Source organism: Apostichopus japonicus, chromosome 19 (assembly GCF_037975245.1).
Source record: "Apostichopus japonicus isolate 1M-3 chromosome 19, ASM3797524v1, whole genome shotgun sequence".
In the NCBI taxonomy this organism is placed as follows: domain Eukaryota; kingdom Metazoa; phylum Echinodermata; class Holothuroidea; order Aspidochirotida; family Stichopodidae; genus Apostichopus; species Apostichopus japonicus.
The window spans coordinates 31,715,183-31,738,383 of NC_092579.1; the positions used below are offsets into that span (position 1 = coordinate 31,715,183).

Here is a 23,201-nt window from a genome sequence, read left to right on the forward strand (position 1 = left end):
TCAGACCAACTTAAAATTGATCTCAAGGATTGGGCTTTTTGATAGGTCTATTTATATGTAGAGATATGCACTAGTTAATTGCAATTTCAGCCCTCCAAACTAGTGTAGGGATATGCACTAGTTAATTGCAATTTCAGCACTCCAAACTAGTTATAGGGATATGCAATAGTTTATTTGCAATTTCAGCGCTCCAAACTAGTGTAGGGATATGCACTAGTTTATTTGCAATTTCAGCCCTCCAAACTAGTGTAGGGATATGCATTAATTTATTTGCAATGTGACCCTTCAAACTGGTGTAGGGATATGCACTAGTTTATTTGCAATTTCAGCCTTCAAAACTCCAGGAAGTTGCGGGTAAGGAACCTGAAAAAGTTTGTGGTCAGGACCATTGACAATGTAGTTTATACACGAAACCTAAGATTTATGTATATATCCCCAAAAATTTGTTATTTTTAATTAACTTTCCCTGCGTCAGTTTATCATCAAAAGCTCTATGAGGTAATAACATGTTTCATTTGTAACTTTTCTAAGATTTTGACTGATATGATGCTTTTTTTGTAGTTTGACGTGAAGTTAGGTGTTGCAGAAAATGTACGTTTGCAGTGTATGCTGAGGGCAGCTATGGAGACCAGGTACAATCAGGTAAGTTTGTTCCTCACTTTTTAAAGATCTTAGGTCCAAGCATGTATTATATTATGTGATATGCCTGCTACTACTGTACTAGATCCAATAATTATTTCAGTATGTGACAGAAGACGTTACAAGTATTCATATTTGCTTGCATTTCATTTTTATGTTGTAGGTGATTTCTGTTGGTAGACAGCATAAGGCTAGATAGGTTGTACATATTCTGCAGTATTTGCCAGTACGCCCTCAGTTTTATCACAAGTTTTTGTAGTATAAGATGGCCGTGTCCATGTGTATGATAAAGGTAACTGTTGTGTTCATATTGTTGTTGGCGTTGGTACATAATAGTATTCCATGGCATTGGGATTAGTTGGTCATATGCACACTTAGAGTTGTAATAAATAAGCTGTATTGATTCCCTTTATCATCTATTGACAAAGCAAATATTTTTTTAGATAGTTATGGATTTTGGACAAATTTAAGATTTTATATCTTATTTTTTTTTATCATATGTCGGTTATAGCCATGATTTTTAGAATAGAAGGTTAATTTTTGACATGAGAAGCATTGTGGGTTGCATGGCATAAGCATTTAAAAGAGCCTTCTACTCCTTAATATTAAAGAAGCCATTCACTCTTTAATATTTTCTGAGCATTAAAGGAGTGTTCCAACATTTAAAAGCTAGTTTATGATTTTATCAAGCATTGTTTATTACACATTTGTTTTCCTTTTCCTCCTATTTTTTGATGTAGAGCTTGCTAGTGGGGAACAAAATACCAGCGCTTAAAGAGAAAAACTGAGTTCTGCCTTCCCTTGCCATACTATATCTCCCCCCCCCCCCCCTTTGGATGTCGCAACCAGACTCCTCTAACCACCCAATCCTTTACATATAAACAATGTCCAATCAATTGCCAGGTAGTGTTTATAGAGTTATAGAACAACAGTGTTTGTTTCAATTATCTAGGAGACTTCTCTGCATATGCTGGTCTTCTCTACTGCTTTCAAATGCTAGCTAATGGCTAACTTGATCAATTGTCTTTCTTGATATAGTTTTGCCTTCTTTTGTGTAATCTAATTAATTAAGTCACTCACTGTTTTATTTAAAGGCAAAAATGAACTAAGGGATTTTTTTTGGATCAACAGATAACTTCTGGAGATGAGTGGAATAACCCCAATGTTGGATGCTTCTCGGCCAAAAGATGTTTTTCTCATCAACTTCAAAGCAGTTGCTACATATTGATAGATAGTGTTCAAAGTTAAAAGTCTGCGAAAGCAATAGTAATAATAAATCCACACCATGTACTAAATGCATTTAACATGTGCACACTTCGGCAGCCGCTGCTGTGAGTATCCACCTTTATAATTACTTTCATGATTCTTAGAGCAGGTTCCTTTTTTCTTTACTTGGATTTTGATCATTTTGTTTAACATCTTTAGCTTGACTTGTCACATTTCGATTTGTTTTGATTAATACCCAGTTGGCTTTATAAATTTGCTGACCACAAAAAAAAAAAAAACTACCTTAAAAGCAATGATGTCATAGATTATGGAGGATTTTTAAATGTTCTTTGAATATTCAATATGTTTGCCTAGCATTACCCTTCCTGCAAGTTGTTGACCAAAGCAAATCTTTAAAAGCAAAGATGTCATAGAATATGGAGGATTTTGAATTTTTTGCTTTGAATCTTGACAGGTCTCAACTATGAAGTGTGGCCTTTTGTCGATGAGTCAAGAAGCCTTGATTTGTGGTGAGATCTCTACACTATGACTACACGGGGATCGTGGTCGAGGAGGAACAGGAGGATCAAATCATCAAAAACAAGATCCTATTCTTGCATAACCATGGTATCGTCTGCTGTGGTGGGTCCATAGAGGAGGCGTACTTCCTATCCCTCAACTGTGTAGCAGCATGCGAGATACAGGTAAAGAATTAGCTGGACTTGGTCCAACGTGGTCGGATTGCTTGTAAAACTTAGCAGTGTGAGGCCAAATGTTCTCTGGTTATATTACAGTTTGTTCATTCTCCTCCATTTCAGAATATTTTCGAGACCTGTGAAATTTACAGAGTTTTCCTTTTTTAAGCTGTTTTCTAAAGAGCCGGGAATGGGGTAAGGGGGTTGAGGGATGAAAATGGACAAGATTAGTCAACTCCAAACACAAAGTAAATGGTATGGATTGAGTTAATCTTTGTTATGACCCTCTCCTCTGAGAAAAGTTATCTGAAATTTTCAAACTGTTTCCAAACAATATAATCAATTTGGAATTTTTATTGTCTTGGGAATGATTGTATCTCCTAGCCTACACGGAACTTGATTTTGCCATTAGCGTAGTCTACTTCTGTATCAATATGTAGTCATTACACTCTTCTAACTCTCTCCACCTCTGAAGATTCTGCTTCTGTACAAACTTTTGTTTGCTTTTCTCCGAGTCAAACTAGGCTCTGAGTAACAGCAGAAAGTCACCTGCAATAGCAAAGCCTGCTCCATGAAACGAAAAGAACAGCGGTTGAAGAAGTATGTTTGACTGGAATAATTGCTAGTCTTGATGCGACTTGCCGACTCCAAATCGGATTTATGGATTTAGATGAAGGCATAGTAGGGAGATGTTTGCTTTCTAACATGTATGGGCACTAATAATGTTGACATTCATCGATAAAATTCCCATAATATTCTTTTTGATGTCTGACCCCAAGGGCAAGGTTACCCACCTGGGAGATGTGTTTCATTATTGACCTTGGAATCCAGGGTCTTTTGGCTACTGTAAATCCTTAGAAAAGCTACCAGTTGAAACTGTGGGAAAAATCTCACTTAGAGATCTTTTATGAAAGTCATAATTGAGTTTTCTATTTGTTTGTCTTGAAGGTTCAGCAACACACTTTACTAGTGGGTTGGGATTACAAGTGGTGGGGGAAGTGGGGGGTGTTGATGGGCAGGAATGGGAGTACTTGGTCCTCTCTTCTCCCTGCAGCATCAAGAGCTGGTTGTCTGGGTTTTGTCAACCTACAATTTTATCAATCGGTGTGTGTGTGGTTTTTTTTGTCGAGTCTGGGTAACAAATAATGGTCGTTACAAAGCGGATTATCTGCTTTCTAATAAAGCCACCCTTACCTTACACAAATATATTCGATAAGTATTCAAAAAGTATTCAAAGATTTCCTCAGTATTCAGAAAATTTACCATATAACACACAGTACAAAATAAGTATTCCAATACTAATATGAATAACTATAAGCCTTCCTCAGAGCCAAAATATGTAAATGAGTGAAGTATTCGAATACCTGTTAGGTATTCAAATAGGTATTCAAATAGGTATTCGAATAGGTATTCGAGTAGATTTGGAATAGCTATTTGAATACTTAGCTCATTTACATATAAGTATTCGCTCATTTAAATAATTTGGCTCTGACGAATACTTATAGTTACTCGAATACTTATTCGCTAGTATTCGAATACTTGTATGCTAATTAGTTATTTTATGAAGGCTTAACAGGTTTCTGAATACTTACTCAAATACTTATTGAATACTTGTATGCTAATCAGTTCCAAGTAAGGAGAGTTAGGAATTTGGCCAGCTTGTTGTCCTAGTTATTGATTAAAACTCTCCAAACAAATAATGAGAATAACCAGAATTCTGAAGTCTCCTTTTTTATGCAACAACTATAAAATTACAAAACAAAACAAAAATAAAATACAGCTTCTTCAATTTCATGTATCTTTCTTGTAGCATTCATGCACTTGTATGCAAACCGTTTGTTCATCTCTTGTGGCTGTGGCTCTGTCCACTGGTTTCTGCCACACGTACTGTGAATGTACTCTGAACATAAAACAAATAGAAATAATTAATAATGATAGGGCACAAATATACATTGGCACAATAACCACCCACCAGAAACGGAAAATATAATATATAATATTCAGTGCATAATGGACGTCGCAACGCGAGGGAGAGATGGGTGGCTTTAGACCCCACTTTTTTTGCAAGCAAGCATGTTTACACATGTCTTACAACATGTCACAAAGTTTATATATAACCTTACTAGCCCTCCCCCCCTGTAATAATTATTAAAATGATAAAAAATTTGGCCATTGCATATAACCACATATGAAAAACAGAAATGTAATCACATTAAACCCTGCATGCCCAACACTCAAATGTTTTGCATTTTTATAACGCTATTTCAATGGTAAGTAAAATCTCTGTAGTACGGTAAGAGAAACGTCAGACTTGAACGTGAAGTTTGACTAGGTAAAACTAGGAAACTAATCCAAGTACTGAATGTCCAAATAATTACCAAACATAGGTATTGCCCCATGCACCCATAAGAATAAGCTTAACTGTAGTAACCTTATAAGTTTAGGCCTAAACAAGAAATATTCTACACATGTAGCCTTGTCTTATTTTAATTTGATTATTAATTTTATTAACTGCAAATATGCTGTTTATCGTTGCACAAGACAGGATAAAATTAGAAGTTGATCTTGGTTATTGTGCCACTGTCAGAAAGTTTCATATGATTACACATAGAAATGAAACAGAAAAAAGGTCAACATACCACTTATTTTGATGATTTTTCTAGAATACGGCCGCTTTCCTCTCCACTTTATCAAGCAGACTGCATTTTCAGTTGCATTTTCTTTGTCCATCACCGACTCTGTACTAACTTGTTGATCTTTCATCCAATAAATAACACATTTTTTAGGCTTGGTCTTCTTCGATGGGTCAACAATATTTTCCATATTCTTGGATAACTGCAGCAAGTTCTGAACATCCATTATTGGATATTTAGGCCTAGGCCTATCGCTGTGGGATAAAATTTATTTTCTTCCAAGTTTCAGTCTAATGTTAATAAAGTTCAGTCGGGCTGCAAGGACTGGAACAAATTTAGTCCGACTCAAAAACTGAAACATTTATTTCTGCGAACTCAAATTCAATCTGCTAATAAAAGTTGAATAAAATTCAAGAGGAATAAATATCTGTTCAAAAGGGAGTATTAAGCACAGAATACTAAAACAGTAAGTCTATGAATATGATCGATGAGATTTTGGAAAGGCTTCAGTTTTCAATCCTCCGCGGTATATTCAAATACTGCCGTGCCTGTGCACTTCACCTTGGCCAGAAAGCGTATTATAAATACTAATGTGATGACACTAACATCATGAAAGGAAAGCTGGGATGCTCCTGAGGGTCTTTGTAAGTTTGATGAGCTCAGCTTGTGCCCGCAGGCGTCCACAGGATTCTGTATCAAATCGTTTGGAGAAGAGGCTTATAAACACAAACATCCGTTTTCCTGATAGTGTTACAATGCTTCTATTGTACCTCATACATATTGTACATAATGCTTTTGCCTGTTTGCTATCAAGGTGCTTTGCAGAATCCAGGCATTGGTTATATCCACCATAGAGAAGTTGACATCTTTTTGTTCATTAAAGAGCAAATAATCAAATAGCCAAGTTTGGTCCAGTTTTGTTGACAGACAAAACAATTTTGTTGGATAGGAACAAATAAAGTATTATTGCCCAGACAGACAGTTGGCTCAAATATTTGCCTGTTGAAGGAGAAGTGCATTTCTGTGCTTGTTCTGTAATGGCAGTATTTAGCTCTTTTGTCCCTTGACAGAGAGATGGAAGACAAAATGCTTCAATTGAGAAGGATTCAAAGGTTTCATCAAAAGGACGAAATTTCAAACCAGATTTAAGCTAAAAACGACTCTTTAGTGGGTCTTGTATTTTTGAAGCATAAATGCCAAACGGATGGTTTCTTCGGCAAATCATGTACGATTTTGTCGTCCTCTTATATGAAATTGTTGAGTTTCATTCTTCGGATGGCATATACAAGATGACAAATATAAGAATCTCCTTAGTAGTGTTAGGACCAGCAGAGCAAAGTCGGCAACGAGAAACGACAAAGGAGGAATAAGAGAGATTAAAAGAGTCGCTCGTAAGACTTGTGTTCGATAATGTAGCAACAAACTGCATTCAAACGCTTTACCGTATGCTAATTATTCGTGACATATACATGCCGTAGGCCTGGATAATGTCATCCACCTACCGGATGAAGTCAGAGACAAGGTCGGCGAAGCAACTGCCAAGGACGCAGGTGGGGTCAGTGAGACAGGACACAAACTGAAGGTCGGTAAACTGGAGTTTGAAGCCATGATGAGACATTTGGACAATATGGTAAGATTTCAAAATGCAAAAATTCCAACTCACTTGGCCTGCAACGTCTGTGCAGCAGACCAACTAGCCTTATTTGCATTTAAAGATCTGGGCAAACATAGCTAGCATTTACTATGCTAATTGCCAACCGATGGCGTCGCTAGTTAACGTATGAGGTTTTTGATCATATGTGTACCAAGCTAATACGCTTTATTAAGTGAGATAATTCAGTGAGAAGTGAGTTGTAGGAAGTCAGTGTGGATAAGCAGGTAGCTTCGTTCAGTCAAAGTAAACAGCTGTGACGTATCAGGATGGTTGGATACACCATTCGATTTGATTTGTGTCTTACTTGAAACTCTAATTGTTACAGCTTGATACTCTCTTAGATTCACTATATATATATATATATATATATATATATGTATATATATATATATATATATATATATATATATATATATAAATATATAGTATTGGCAAGCTCTTGACTTAATAATCAGAATGGTTTCATACGCTATTGAACATAATCGATACTTTATCGGTTTGGGGAACTTCATGAAGCTCCCCCATGTGATCTGTTGCACACCCCACCCATTTTGAAACTATTTTCAAGATCACCTGCATCCAAAATTGTGCAATATTTCATGGAAATGGCATAGAAACGGAATGTTCCAATTAGTTTGTCCTGAATGCACCAAAGACAGCGAATGTGTGAGATTTTCAAAGAGATACTTGTGGAAGACTTGATATGTAATCATTTCATAAGTAAAACAGCAAAGATGGAGGAATGTTGTGCTGCTGATGTTAGATGTAAGAGTGACTTAGATCTGCAACCAGCACAAAAATTTGATCACAGGAACTTTTTAATTTGTTACAGGGTTACATAACAGGCAACGTGTACGGCCAGCCGTTTGTGAGACACGAACTGAAGCCCAAGAGCGACGTCGCCTACCCAGCCGCCTCCACCAACTTCATCTACATCTACGACAACAAATTTGAGAAGAGCAGATACGAGTCACCGATCAAGATGTTGAACAGGAGGCAGGCAGAGGAGAAGACGAAATGGCTGAACACGCCAAACACATACTCCAAGGTGAAGGTAGCCCAAGAGTACGCCAACTGGGGAGAGGAAGGGGAAGACGAGGGCTACAAGACAAAGATACACCTGAGTAGTAGTGACATGTAATTGGTGGTAGGCACATCATCTGTTTGACAGAATCACCCGACACAATCCTTAATTTTGGGCAATTTGGGGACTTTGACAATTCAAGACATCAAAGAGGCACTTGCCAAGGTGATGAAAATGTTTTGATTTTAGCACTTTCCAGAAACAAAAAATATAAATCTAAAATGTCCTACAGATGGAATTATCAGAAGTTAGTCATCCTTTGTTTGTTTGCTATTTATTTAGCAAATGTTTGATCTTTTCAGAGGGAGAACAAGGATAGAAGGGTTGTTGGGGGGAGGGGGAGGCGGGATTGTCACCATTCTGGACAATGTTAGTCATCCTTTGATTGGCTGAATAAATATCTATCTATAAATATCTATCTAATGTGATCCGGGGCGGTGATTTGTTTCAAATATTGATGGGGTACATTTGCTTGGGTGCAGGTGCGTAGCAACTTTCATCCCCCAAATTGTTCTCGCGCTTTGTGATATTTTGTATATTACTAACTAAGCGGAGCGCCACCATCGGTTGGCAAGCAGCGTACAAGAAAATTTCTGGTTTTGATAGCCCCCAGATCACCGAAAATGGCACTTCTCAGGCTTGAAAATGACCAACCAGATGTACACTTTTGCCTGAGAACCAAGTTTTTTCCAAATAGTTTTTTTTTCCATCCATTACCTATTTTAAGATTGACACCAGTCACACATCATGTTGGACCTCATTGCATCTCCTGTGGATCATTGCTTTTGTAGGTAATACTACGTAACGGCCCAAAATACCCGTCAGCCCCACTTTTCAAGGTTTTAAAGCCCATTATTTGTTTAGAATTTGAATAAAAAATTCACTTCAAACATGCCCATAATGTTGCACAAAATATCATCTATGGACAACCAATATATAGAAAAAAAACCTTCAACCCCTAACAGACCTGTCAAAATTGCACGAGTAGAGGGAAGTATGATGAAGAATGTTGGTCAGGGAAGTTTCGAAAATTCAGACACAGTTAATGATATTAAAACCTCTTATAACAGCTACTATAAAACTTCCATATCATAAAAAAAAAATACAAAAAAAAAATTGAGGGGGGGAGCGGTCTCCCCCTTCGCCCCCTGGCTACGCTCCTGCGGTTAGAAATCTTGTAGGAAACAGGCCAAATGGAAACCCAGTAACTCTTCTCTCTGGTTACATTTTTCACAGTGGGTAGGTGACAAGGACCCCAAGAGTGGTGATGCAGGCGCTATCACCGATCCACAACAGTTTGCAAGACAGGGACAAGGTCATAAGGAGTACAAGAAGAAGGTTAAACTGTACGTTGATGACGTTATACACTGTTATTTCTAATTGATTGTTTTATTTTTGTTATTTGTCACCACTTTCTCCTTCCTCTCACTTCTTTCCCATTTTTTCGCCTTTCCCCTAATTCGGTCTTCCGAGGAGTGAATGATGTATCTGGTATGTTATAGAAAAAGTGGTAAAAAAAAAAGATAATGTAAAAGTGTATCAGTGGGTGTTGCCCTGGATTCGTTGAAGCGGACTCCGCACGTAGGTAGGGTTCTCCCCTTGGAGGGAGCGGACTCCCCATTTAGGGAGCCATTTCCACATGTAGGGAGGGTTCACCCAAGAAAGTTTTTTAAGATGTGGTATTTACTACTTTTGTATTTTTATGGTAGGTTGAAGCGGGTGGGTGTATATTTCCTCACGCCCCCGACCCCCTTCCCACCCAGGATCATTTTACACACAGCAGACCCTTAGCCAGCCTCAAAAATTTGCTGTGAGAACTTTAAACATTCTTAAATCTCTCCTCCTTAGTATCACTCTTCAATGTCCTCTTAGTGTTATGTTATGTGTCTTCTTAGTGCTATGTTATGTGTTCTGTCATTCTGACATCTTTGATAGATGTCCCAAAGAGTGTCTGCCGGTGAAGTTTCCGTAACCATATTACCCAGAAATGAAAATTTGATGAGGTCACACCTGCATCCAACAGAACGAGGCATTTAGCACTCATGCCACATGCTCCTTGCAGCTGGTGCCAGGACCGCGGTGGCAAAAGGCATGAATTTTTAATGCCTCATCCTTAATGGCAGAGAGACTATGAATAGAAGTGTTATAATGTTACCAACGAGGATGTTGTCTACTCTTTGAATTTCAGATTAGGCAAGAGCGTTTTGGGGATAAGACACACCCTGGACCCATCTCTGAAGTTCTGGCAGGTATAACTTATGGAGATGCTTGCAGAACACAGGTGCGTTGGAATTTTCCTTGTCTCTGGCCCCCCTACCTTCCATTCTTCTCCCCACCCCCCACCCCCTCTGCATTTATCTATTAAGTCCACATTCTTAAAGGATATCTCTTGTTTTAGATTATGAAGAGCAGAGCCACCCACCTATTTCTGTTTATAGATTGTTTATGATTTGCATACTAGTATAAAGTATACCGACTAAGTTCAGTAGTATGTCAGCTGATAAGGCTTTTTGTTTCATGGACAAGACCGTAATAAGTTGGTGTAGGGTTATATAGCAGTTGTACGGGTATGCTACTGTAGACAAGGACAGAATAAAGCGCCCTCGCTACCTGTTGTGTTCTAACACGTCTCATACCAGCACAACAGTGTCCTGTTTCATTGAAGCTTTTACACTGGTTCGAGAGTAAACCACTTGTATCAGCCCGATGACCCTCTAATAATATTGTAAACATTGATCAAGATCTAATAATATGGTAAAGTTTGATCAAGGTACCAGTTTACTTAAGAATAGAAAGTCTTTTTTTTTCTGTCTGTAGTTAGGTAATAGCTTGGCTGGCCTATCCCCCAATCCCAACACTTATTTTTATGTTATTTGATTAAGCATTATCTTGACCGCACCTACCAATGGGCTGCCAAAGACTTAAGTATCCTTGCTTAGAAAAATTGTAAAAATCTTCATCATTAATCCAAAACAAGCACTAAGTAATAGAAAGAGAGAAAATAAAAGGAAGGGGGGGGGGCAATTTTGTTTTATCAATGTGCCTGGTGTGACAGTCGTTAGGATACGATTCATGTGTACTTATTAAAGTGTGGTGAAAATGACGGATGGTCTCCACATTCCTGCCGTTAGGTTCTATGTAAGTAATATCAGTGAATGTACCACAAGAAAGTACATGAGCTACAGGGAAAAGTTGAGATATTAGCCCTCCTCCCACCACCCCTGCACTCCACCCAGTAAAATGTGTGAGTAAATTGACACTGAAGCTAGTAATTGGACATGCCACTGGAGTTGCACTTCATGTTAAAATCAATAGGTTGAACAAACTTCCATTGATAAGATCGAATTAATTGATCAATCTCAACTTACTGAAGCCAGCTTACTCGGAAACAAATATCTTTCAGTTATGGCTTGTTTTGATATTCTTCATTAATGATTACACAAAGTGATTGGTTTTAAGTGTAGAAATCATGTCACCTTTTATGTGAGTCATAAATCAATGCTTTGCTTTACTTTTGTTGGTGAACTCGGTTTGATCAGTGCTGTTCTACCCAACCTCTACCCCCACCTATCCCCACCCCCCAAATTGCAGTTGTTTTCGGATTGGTTTGACTAGACACATGTTTGAAAGACTTGCCTGCAGCTTTTGTTTACTTTTCAATTGAGTGTTTTGTTTTGAATTTATTTTTGAAGTGATATTGTTTTCGTAAGCTTCACTTTCACCCTTTTTTGCATGAAAAAATGTTTTTATGGTAATGTGTGTATCTTTGCTGAACATCAGAAAGAAAAAAAATACAAGAAGATAATTTCATAATGAAACTATAGTTTAGAGAATTAATACCCAAGAGATTCTCAAAGAATATTATTTTAGATTTGCCAGATTTTCTGAAAGCATCGGTTCTGATCCTGCCAGACTCTATGTTTATTGTTCAGTTAAAGTAGCATTCAGCTTGAAAAATCTCAATAAAACACCAAACCATGTATTCCATATCAAATACGAACATAATCGATGTGCAAATGATAGAAATTACACAAAGAGGAAGTTTTAACCTCCGACTATGTCCATATTAGCTGTTAGCGTTAGTCTTTACCATGTTTTTACTGTTTCTAGTTTTAGTGTTCGACTAACAAACAGTTTAAAACAAAAAAAATTTGGAAAAAAGTGCTCCTTTAATCTAAATTGCCTGCATGGAATATAGCTCCACTTTTAGTCAAATTACAGTAGTGCATGTCACCTTTAAACCCTGTCATTCTTCAATCTCCTTAAACTAGATCCCCCAAAATTGCTTGACTTTCTCTCCAAACTACGATGTTGCCTCGACCAAAAAGAGGGGAGAAAGGAGAAACTGTTTTCTTTCTTAATTCAGCCATCTTTTTGGGCATTTGCTACAATGATGTGATTTTGCTGTGACGTTGTCACAACTTGTCACAACGTGTCACAAGTCTGTATTTACTCTGTCGTTGTCGTTGATGTTGTTGCAAGTTTTGGTTTCCTTCCCCACTCGGTCGACCAGGATGCGCCACTGTCGGATTCTCGTGACAGTATGTAACCAGGCCAACAGGAATAGGAAATAAATTTAATAACAAAACAAGGACAATAGCGCATCTTGGGAATAAAAGCAACCGAAATATCATCATTTTGTCACGGTGGATTTATATTGCAGACTTGAGGTTTCTGTATTATCTATGAGGACATTATTAGAACAAACATCAGTAGCAACTGAAGTTCTCTCTCACCCTGTTTACTTCATCCATTTTCATTTTTCTTGGTGGTGAAGGGTGATGGGTGTGGGGAAGTGGGGGGTTAAATGCCACCCTGAATATTTAAAATATGCAAAATTCTTAAAACCACAGAAAGATCAAATGTAAGAGAGGATCAAGATGTCTTACTTGACTTTTCATATAGCAGAAGGGACAGAGGTGATCAGGCTAATTAGCCATGTGAAGTTGCACCTCTTTGGGCGTGGGTCGGAGGGGGAGAAATACACCAAGGGTTTCGTACAGAAATATTGCATAATATTGCCTTCACCTGGTGGTAATTAGAATTGAATGAAAAGTGTAGTACGTTAAATGCTACTTCACAAAATTGATTGATCTTTTAGCTTTCAATTCAGGCTTCGTCTCTGAAATGCTCTCTCAACCGATTCTCCATTCAGTGATAAAAGGACATCTGGATTCAACTTTAAGTCTCTGCTTGTTTGTTTGTTTCTGTCCTCTCTAAATATGAAAGTCTCAATATCTGTCCCATCCATGTTTTGCCATGCCAAGCATCATATATTTACAGACTAATTGCACCCATTTCGACAGTGCTGAAGTAAAACTCTTTAAAGTGTTTTTAGGGAACTATCTAGTAGCTACTTGACCCGACTCAACTTATTTTCTATGGTATCAATTTTTCTTTAAATCCATTCGGATATGGGTATTTTGAGTTTTTCATACGACGTAAACACAAACAAAAATGTTGGTCATGAATAGCACACAGCTCCTCTGTTTTTACTTACATTTCAAAACTGAGTAAATCGGTTGGTTTTATAACTTGCCTCGTAGTTGTGTTCTGATGAATATCCTTCATTGTTTGTACTTACTTTCATGTGATATTTAGGTATAAAGCCCCATTATGCCTTCCATTATAAACACGAACAAACTGTTCCCTAACCCTAGTTTGGTACCATTGTGTAGTTAATAAGCAGACAATCTTGTAGGTGCATTGTTTGCCAAATATTTTGGCTGAATCTCAGAGAACGAGCGAGAATAGAAACCTCCAAAACATTATTATTCAGACCGTCCAGATGGAATGCATAGTGAGACTTTAACATCAAAGGACAAGATGTACAGTGACCTTTGAGTTAATGTTATATATTCTTTGATGGTATGATATTCCTTTTATTACCCTTATATTTCTTACATCATGGTGAAGCGTGTAAAACCTACCTTTATAATCCCCACCGGTTTCATACACAGTGTATCAAAGACTGGAACAGTATGAACTATCTTTTTAACTGTTTCCATTCATTTAGAAGATAGTGTGCTTAACAGGTCCCATTGGCCCCAGTAAGCTTTTGCCGCCCTATCTAACCCACTAATCTGCTCCCAGGGAGGACGAGAACCACTCTCCTTCCAATTCAACACTGGCCCAATATTACTATCCTTTAGTTGGTACCCCCTGAGCTGCTCCTTGGTACAGCTCTCAACCTAATTAGAGTCCGCCGTAACTATGTTACATAACCCTGGGGTCTCTTTCGGAGGGTTGGCAGGCAATGCTCCGGAATGCACCATGGGGGGATCACTTCTCGACAAAGCGTCTGCATTGGCATGCACTCTGCCAGGCCTAGTTTCTATCTGAAAATCATATGTGCCCAGCACTTCCAGCCACCTAGCTACCTGACCCTCGGGGGATTTAAAGTTATACAACCAACGGAGGGAGCCATGATCCGTGCGTAACAAAAATTTCCTGCCATAAAGGTAGTGGCGGAAATTCTTAATAAAAGTTACAACAGCAAGAATTTCTCTACGTGTTATGGAATACTTCTTTTCACTACTGCTTAGCGTAAGACTGGCATAGGCCGCAGGATGTTCTTCACCCCGAATGGTCTGAGACAACACAGCCCCTATTGCTGTATTGCTAGCATCAGTATCAAGGATAAACATCTGACTAAAATTTGGGTAGGCTAATGCGGGAGCTGTCATCAGTTTAGATTTCAGAGTCTGAAATCGTTCTTCACACTCCTCAGACCACAGAAACCTTTGGCCTTTCTTTGTTAGTGCATGTAGGGGACTGGCAATTTCTGCAAAGTTCCTAATAAATTTCCTGTAATAGGAACACAGTCCCAGAAATCCCCTTAGTTGCTTCAGTACGTGTTGTGGGAGGGGGCCAATCTGTGATTACTTCGATCTTACTGGGATCGGTACCCACCCCGTGATCAGAGACAATGTGACCTAAATACTTGACTTCCTTTTTGAGCAAGTCACACTTGGAAGGCTTAAGCTTCAACCCTGCCCCCTTAATCGGTCGAAAACTTCTCCTAGGCGTACTAAATGCTCCTCTATCGTGGTGGCATATATTATGATATCATCGATATATATAAGACATATTTGCCAATGTAACTCACGAAGTACCTGCTCCATTAATCTCTGAAAAGTGGCAGGGGCGTTGCACAATCCAAAAGGTAACACATTAAACTCATAAAGACCACTACCCATTGAGAAGGCTGTCTTCTCCCTGTCTCTACGGTCCATTTCGACTTGCCAGTACCCACTTTTTAGATCAAGGGTAGAAAACCACTTAGCCCCTGATAATGCATCTAAGCTATCATCTATCCTAGGCAATGGAAAGGCGTCTTTATTAGTAACGTCATTTTACCTACGATAGTCTATACAAAACCACAAAGAGCCATCTTTCTTTTTCACTAGAACCACTGGGGAGGACCACGCACTCTTAGAAGGAAAAATGACGCCTTGCGTCAACATCTCATTCACTTCGGCCTGTGCTTCTACCTGTTTATGAAAGGGGAGTCTCCTAGAGAGCTGTCGGATTGGGGTTGCATCACCCGTATCAATGCAATGCTTAACCAGCCCAATCCTTCCTAAGGGGTCACCTTCGCAAGAGAACACACTACGGTCATCCTGCAAAAACTGCCTCAAACGAATACGCTCACAATCGGGTACACCCTCCCCACTTCGATGGAGCAAATCTTCCATCTCGGCCGGTAACCCACTGGTATAATTGTTCTCTACCTCATCTACCTCCACAACGTTGGCAATGGGGGAAACTATGCCTACATGGGTACCTTTGTACAATGTTACAGGATTCGAAGTACCATTTAATAGTCTAATAGGGACAGTCCTTCTAGAAGTATCAACTAAAGCAAGTCCAACCATAACATGGCGGCTTTCAGGCACTCCAGGTTTAGTTTCCAGTAGGCCTGGCCCATTCAGCTTCCCCGGGGGCACTCCATACATCAATTCTAACACCCCTGACACCATAATCTCGCTCTCTGCAGGGATAAAGACTGTCTCAACCAGTGCTACCCTAACTGGCTGATCCAGCGGAGTCTCACAAAGAGGAACAGCTAAGCGGGTCCTACCAACAAACAATAGGGGTTCACCTCCCAATTGTATCAAACATTCATGTTCTCAAAAGTCAATTCCAAGTAAACCAGGGGCAGTGATACCGCCAACTAGGACTTGCACTGGAATCTTCAGGGTGTGAAATTTGAAGGTTAAGTTACATTTACCTTTTACTTGGAGTGGCCTACCATCAACATCGGCAAAACTGGCTCCCGTCTCAGTAAGTGGAGCCAAATTACCTGCAGAGCATAAATGCTCCCATGTCTGAACACTAATGATGGTAGTACCAGCGCCAGTATCTACTAAAAAAGCAATCTCGGTATTAGAGATACATATATTTGCACACAAAGCTCCCCCTGACTTGACCTTCTCCCCATTTCCAAAACGTTGCAGGGCTTCAATTTGCTCAGTCGAGGGGCACCCCTCATCCCCGACTGACTCTAGTTTCCCGATCCCTGTCTACTTGGCTTAGAGGGACAGTACCGGCTAATGTGACCTAACTGCCCACACCTCCAACACTGCATGGGACCAGGCCCAGACCCAGTTAAAGGGGGTGGCGCTGGCGGACCTTGCTGAACAAATTGACTTAACCTAGCATTGTCCTCCAAACCTTTTCCCAATTGTACTTCCAGCCTATCCAATCTTTCAGTAATTCCGCCAACCGTATCCGACGATGCCAAAACAGTATAGACAGAACGCCGGGGTTTCATCACTCCCTCTGCCTGGTCAATAGCCTCCACCTCAAGGGCAAGATGCAGAGTATTTTCTATTGTCTTGGGTCTACCCCTTCGAACAACAATCCTAGCCAAGGGTGTAGGAACCGGGGGGGGGGGGGCTGGGGGGTGCCAGCCCCCCAGTGAAAAATGTGGAGGGGCGGAAGTATCATTCCGCCCCCCCCCACTTCGCAAGTCAGAAAACCCCTTTTCATTTCCAAATGAGAAAAAAATCTCATTTGGAGCATCAAATTGCATCTAAGGCCAGGTGAAAATACAAAATTAAGTTTACAAAACGGAGTGGGTGTTGAAGTGTGCTATATTGCACCAAATTGCATCTGAGACCACCTGGAAATGCAAACGGTCCCCCTCCCCTTAGACCCCTCCCCCAGGCCGGCCATCAATCTTCAGCCCCCCCACTCAAAAGTACCTTCCTACGCCACTGATCCTAGCATCCCTGTCACGTAAAGCACCCAAAAAAGACTCTAGAGCTAACTCGTCATGTGCTCGCATATCAAGGCCGGGATAAGCCTCTATCACTTCCCGACGGATTGAAGAGCACAGCCCAGGTAAGGTCTCACCCTCTGCCCGTACTCTAGATCTTAATTTTGCCCTTCTAGCGCTAGTCAGGGCTGCTGGAGCAAAAAATCTAGAAAGTGCGTTTACAGTGGTCTCATAACTACCACGGTCTGTAGATGATAGTCCCATATATACCTCCTGGGCGTGCCCAGTTAACTTAGCTACCAGGATTTTTGATTTTTCTAATTCCGTCCACCCATTAATCTCCGCACAGACTGTAAAATGAGTCAGCTAATGATCCCACTTTCTTCTCCCATCATAACTATCTGGCATAATAATAGGTTTACGGAATGAGTCACCTAAGGCATTTGAATTACGAACCCCTCTGCCTGGCGAAGTACCCCTATTATATAACCAATCCCTATCCCTGGTAAGATTAAATTGACAAACCTCAGCTTCTCTCTCCAGTGCCTCTATCTCGGCAATAAGCCTCTCCACAGAGTCCCCCTCGCTCTCTCGTCGTGCAGCCATCTCGCCTCCTTCCAGAAACCAGGCTTACTTAAAGGTAAAGAAACTTGGTATGATATTAAATTGTCAAAATACCATGGGGCTCCAAAGCCCTGCCAGCAAACTTGAAATAGGGAGGTGGGGTGACAAAAATAATCCCACTTCTGACACCAATTTCTGTAACGCCCTTGTACCCCAGCCGAGCGGTAGCGTGGGAAATCAGGCAGCTGGAGGCCACCTGATGTCAGGGCAGGGGAAGGGGGGAGGCGAAGACTTATGCTAGCAGGGCTTGAACCAATACACAAAAAAGAGAGAAGAATATAGTTAAAGAGAACTGGGTCTCAAATCAACAATTTAATAGCTTAATTAACTTTAAACATACACTTAACAAAAATAAGGCAGTGACTTTCTGCCGTACACAAATATAAAAGCAAACAACGTTCCGGGCAGAGATTCAGTTTAAATAAATAACAAATACACTACATACCAGGGCGTGGGCAGCACGGCTCTTAAGAATCACGAGAGTGAATACCTGACACGTGGCGCCAACGGCAGACTAAAGAAATACTGCCTAATGTGGTCCCGCCCCGATTAACTTCTGCAATACCTCCGGGGAGAGCCCTAATTTGACCCTACCTCCGGAGTCTATAACATGCAAAGAAGCCAACCAGGACGGGAAATTATTAGTTGTACAATACAAAAGGAATCGCGCCCGGTAGTCAGCCCTCACTCCCGGACCCGCTCTCTAAAATAAATGAACCTTGCCTTTAAAATAATACTATACTCTAATTGCCGTGCTGCTCACCGCTGGTCTCCAGTTCTCTGCCCGAACTTCAACGAAATAAATTAAGTGTCCACAAAACAAAATACATAAGAAAAACAACGTCTTAATTAAACAAGGTAAAGAGAGCAAGTGAAAGTACAATAGATAAACGGTAAACAGAACAACTCGCGTAATAAAAGAGCGAATGCCTGGAATGCTGGTGATGGCAGACGACGGGGAGAGCGAAAGAGACCTGCATAATAAAACAAAAGTAAATGGAATGGTGAATGAATGGACAACAAATCGCAGGGTAAATTATTCAAACAAAACGGGAAAACATATTCTTAGTAGCCCTGGGCGCATTCTAAATACGGGGTACACGCATCCCGAACAACCCAGGGCGTAACAATAGTACAGTATTCAAATGGTAGCCTTTACTGTAGAGTTGTTAACTCTATTGTTCACTCTGATAGTTGAGTATAATTAAGTTACATAATATATGCTGCAAGACACTTGGGGCGATATTTTATGAAGGAAGTACGTTCCGTTGTAGCTACTTGTTCTGTTTGCTATATGATCTAACTGTTAACAATGAATTATTTGACAACCTGTAGGCTTTATTTTCACACTCAAATGAGTACTTATTAATGATTACCCACATTGTTGATTATTATAGATGTGATTGAACACACAATATCACAACCTAATTAAAAGGCTTGTATTAGTATACATCTCTCTCCAGAGGCTCCAGTTCACTGTACTTTGATCAAGGGATGTCATTTTCTTATCATGTTTTCAGTTTTAGTACTTTTATCTTTTATGTTACTGTTTAATTATCATTCAATTATGGTGTGTATGTATGCTGTTGATAAATAAAAAGGATTCCAGCTTCCACGGAGTGGTAAAATAAATGGCTGTCCTTTGAGTTTCTTATAAAGCAAAGATTTATATCAGAGCTGTAACATTATGTAAATGTGGTTTTCTGTTTCTTAATCGATCTTGGTGTCCAATTGCACTACACATCCAACAAATGCAGATACCCCCTCCAACCATACCAAAGATAAGAATGGGGTTACACGGCCCTTGTAATAATAATAATGAGCAGTTATTTTTACAAAGCTTAACCAAACACAAATGTGGGAGAAGCCCGCGCACAGGCGTATGGATCACAACTTACACTACGGGTGGCTTCCAATTCAACATTTTATATAAAATTTAGAAACTCATTTCAGATGGGAAAACTGTAGACTGCTCTTGGATGATAAACCCACCTTACATAGAACCTCCTGATTGCCAAACCTCATTGCTTCAAATGCCATTGCCTTTATCCACTCGATCACAGCACCAGTGGTTCATCCTAGATGAAACCTAGCTGGCAGAGGGAGGGGGGGGGCACCTAAGATACAGTTACAGCAACTGAAGTAGATATAACTTTTGATTCTATTAAAATTTAGCAAACCTCTCCATTACCCAACCTCTACTTCAAGACATGCATAAGGAACAGATGCTCTAGAACTCTGCACAAAAAGGTAAGACTGTACTTTAAGAACAAAACCTCTACATGGATCAGAGAAACAGTGAATTTCATTTAATACCTTCATTTATATTGGGGAATGGGTTAAAAATTCAGACAGTTTATCTAAAAAATCTCAAATGTGACATTTTATCACAAAATTCAAGCAGTTTTTGCCAAAATTTGTTGTATCTGAGAATGTTCATGCAGCTAGCTAAACAATTTTAGGTTGACATTTTTATGTCAAGATTCGCCCCAAGAGTCCGGCCCCCTCAAAAAGTGTAAATTATTATCTTTAGAATGTCTGTCCCATGGATACGCCAGACCTACACCCTCGCCCCCCCCCCCCCCGCGTTGATCATGACAGTACGCCTACTGTCCCGCCTAGGCCTAATGCCAGACCAACCCATTCGAGTAATGATATATTGGTCATTAAAACAACTTTTGTGACGAGATTCGCAGCGAACTCAATAAATTATCTTGACCATGCAACATGTTTAATGACCTTAGGCCTATGTTATGAGAACATTTGAATTGTTTCGTTGTAAATGTAATGATTTCAAATGGATATGCATCTAGCATGTCATTGCTAGTTTATTTTTTTTCAATTAATACGTTGATATATTATGCGGTGTTTGTCCCACATGGCTTGCCATAGACGCACACGGTCGTGGTCAAAGGTTAAGCAACGGAGCGCGAATTATGATCTGTATATAAAGCTCACGAAAGGTTACACGAGCAGTACGTGCAGTTCGCTTCCTGGCAGCCGTTGGCTAACAATTCATACGTAATTGTAATTTGTAGCCTATTCTGTATGGGGGGGTAACTGCCAAAGAATGTGAATGGCAGATATATTCGCCAGCTCGAAGGTTGTGTATTAGTTTTATGGAGCAAGTTAGTACTTCACATTGTTTGAGTCAGCGAGCGTGAGAAATTACGCTAGCCTATCATATAATAGTATAGCTTAGGCCTAACGATAGGCTAGCTCACGTAGGCACTGGCGTCTATACTAGTTGGAATGCTAATCTAGGCCTAATATGATTATTCACTAGACAATTAACGTAAGTAAAGTAGGTCACTTTATATCTTCCGACAAAATACTAGACCTAGCTGGTTGGGCCTAATTACTTTCTGGTTAAGGCTAGTACAGTTAGGCTAGGCCTAACTTAATTAGCCTAGGCCTAAATGTCTTTAAATTCCTACCAGAGTAGCCTACCATAGCCTAGGCTATGCCATCTAGCACTTAACAATAACAGTAACACATCCACAAGAAACTAACTCGCAGCCGGACAAATTAGCTTAGGATGAAAGCTCTCTTTCCTTTTTTTTTTTCCATCGTGACAGGCAAGTCCGTTGGTTTCTTCTCCAACTTCCAAGAATAAAAAAAATAGTTTCCTCCCTGAAATTATTTTTAGGGGTTGAAACCAATGTTTTTCAGGGGAGGAAAGAAAGACGGCTTGGCTGTGGAAAGAATTAATTTAGGTAGTGAAGCAACTGCACGTAGTAAATGTGTCTTGTGATTTAGGAGAGTTTGGTGAAAGAAAGGAACATATTTCAAGAGCCACTTGTACCTGTAGTAATTGAAGAAACTGGTAAATAGGAAAACAAGGAGAGGAACCAAGGAGGGCATACCTATAGGCTAAATTTTCTATGTTATTTCATTCCCACAATGAATGCCATTACAAGCAAACGACCCATTACCACTATGAATTCCACGCATGTATATTACCCCATGTTCGCATACAATCCTATGCAAACAATCCGGCCTATTCACAAACACTTTTTTATCTTCCAATCACTGAACAGTTACACAAGGAAGATACCTGGTCACATTTTCTATTTTCATACTATCACAACTTTCTTTAGCTTACTCTACAAGAATATGCAGTCAGAGCCTACAGAACAACAGTCTCCTCCCTTGAAAATAGTATGTTAGTTTCCTTAACCGTGTTATTTTTCACCCTTAACTTTACCTTTCTCCCTTTAAATCTTTTCTTACAGTTATTCCACTTACAACATCTATTCTTTCCACATAGCCTAGCCAATATGCCTCCCATGAAAAACCTTAGTTAACTCCCCTGAAAATGTTAATGTAAGTTGTTCAACTTTTAAGTGGGAGGAAAATAATGTTGTTAGGGGAGGGAACAGATGGCCCCAGGCTAGGCCTACCACCAAATGAAAATGGGAAACCTAGGCTAGCCTACCAAAGCGAAGGCTAGATAGAGATGAGGACTAACTAGCCTATCCTAGGCTTCTTATACAAGCAACAGTACTTTGTAAAATGAAATTCTCAAGCAATTAGGCCTAGCTCTGTGGTCTAATTGATGTTAGTGATGGTTCAAGTATGGAGAAAACTCTCCATGAAAGCTGATGTTACCTAGCGTAGGCAACTAAATTGATATACATGTATTAATTTGATCAACTAGCATAATTTTGACCTGAAGCTAGGCTTAACAGTATTGGTCCAACTCTTGGCATATCTTTATCAGATCATAGCCTTCTTTGATGCCTAAGGCATGATTTTATGGTCTGCAGAACTGTTTCACTGAAACTTTGATTATTATTAAACCGAATTCAAACTTTGCTAAGTCGACCTCTCATTGTTGAGTAATTGTCTTTGATTTGGTTTTCAATTTGAAAACATTGATTGAAAGCTGTGAGGAACACAACTCATGGTAAACACATATTAAGAGTATTGAGAGATAAGTACAATATATAGTATCTCTGTCCTTGTTGATATAGAATATTATTACACAGGTGCTAGAAGTCATGGAAGCACATGATGGTTTACCATGAATATACTAATATGTTGTTGGTACTTGTGTGTTGGCTGAAAAGCCAGTTTTCATCTTTGCTAAGTGTACTTGTTGTAGCTTAAGTGTCGGTCCTTATTTCACTTGTCAAGTTTCTCGTTTCAAGAATGATGTTTATTTCAGACATTTTTCAATTTTCCAGTTCCTCATGAATGTGCTTGCTAAGTTTGTTTAAACTAGTACATGCTCTCCAAATTGTTTGACTGATGAAATGTTCTCAAATTGTGTTGAATCCATTCCTTTCAATCAGCTTGACCATTATAGTGAACAATATACATCAAAGGAAGTTTTGGCATTTTACGAAGTACTCCATAGGTTTGATAGCAATGTCTAGTAAGGTTTATTAAAGAGTCATATTGCAAGTATTAAAAATAAACAGGCACTTAGTAACAAATA

The 23,201-nt window shown here is 39.5% G+C and overlaps 1 protein-coding gene across 2 annotated transcripts; it reads left to right on the forward strand.

Moving 5' to 3' along the window:
- Positions 1-2,556: 2,556 nt before the first annotated feature.
- On the forward strand, positions 2,557-19,390 carry LOC139959389 (gamma-adducin-like). Of its 2 annotated transcripts, none has more exons than XM_071956959.1 (5): positions 2,557-6,803; positions 7,660-7,974; positions 9,148-9,257; positions 10,100-10,192; positions 15,321-19,390. In XM_071956959.1, exons 1-2 carry the CDS (start codon positions 6,780-6,782, stop codon positions 7,966-7,968), a joined length of 333 nt encoding a protein of 110 aa, XP_071813060.1. In that variant the 5' UTR covers positions 2,557-6,779; the 3' UTR covers positions 7,969-7,974; positions 9,148-9,257; positions 10,100-10,192; positions 15,321-19,390. The 2 variants fall into 2 exon arrangements, with proteins under 2 accessions (XP_071813060.1, XP_071813059.1); XM_071956958.1 differs by having other exon boundaries at positions 2,558-6,803; positions 7,660-8,076.
- The last annotated feature ends 3,811 nt before the right edge of the window (positions 19,391-23,201 follow it).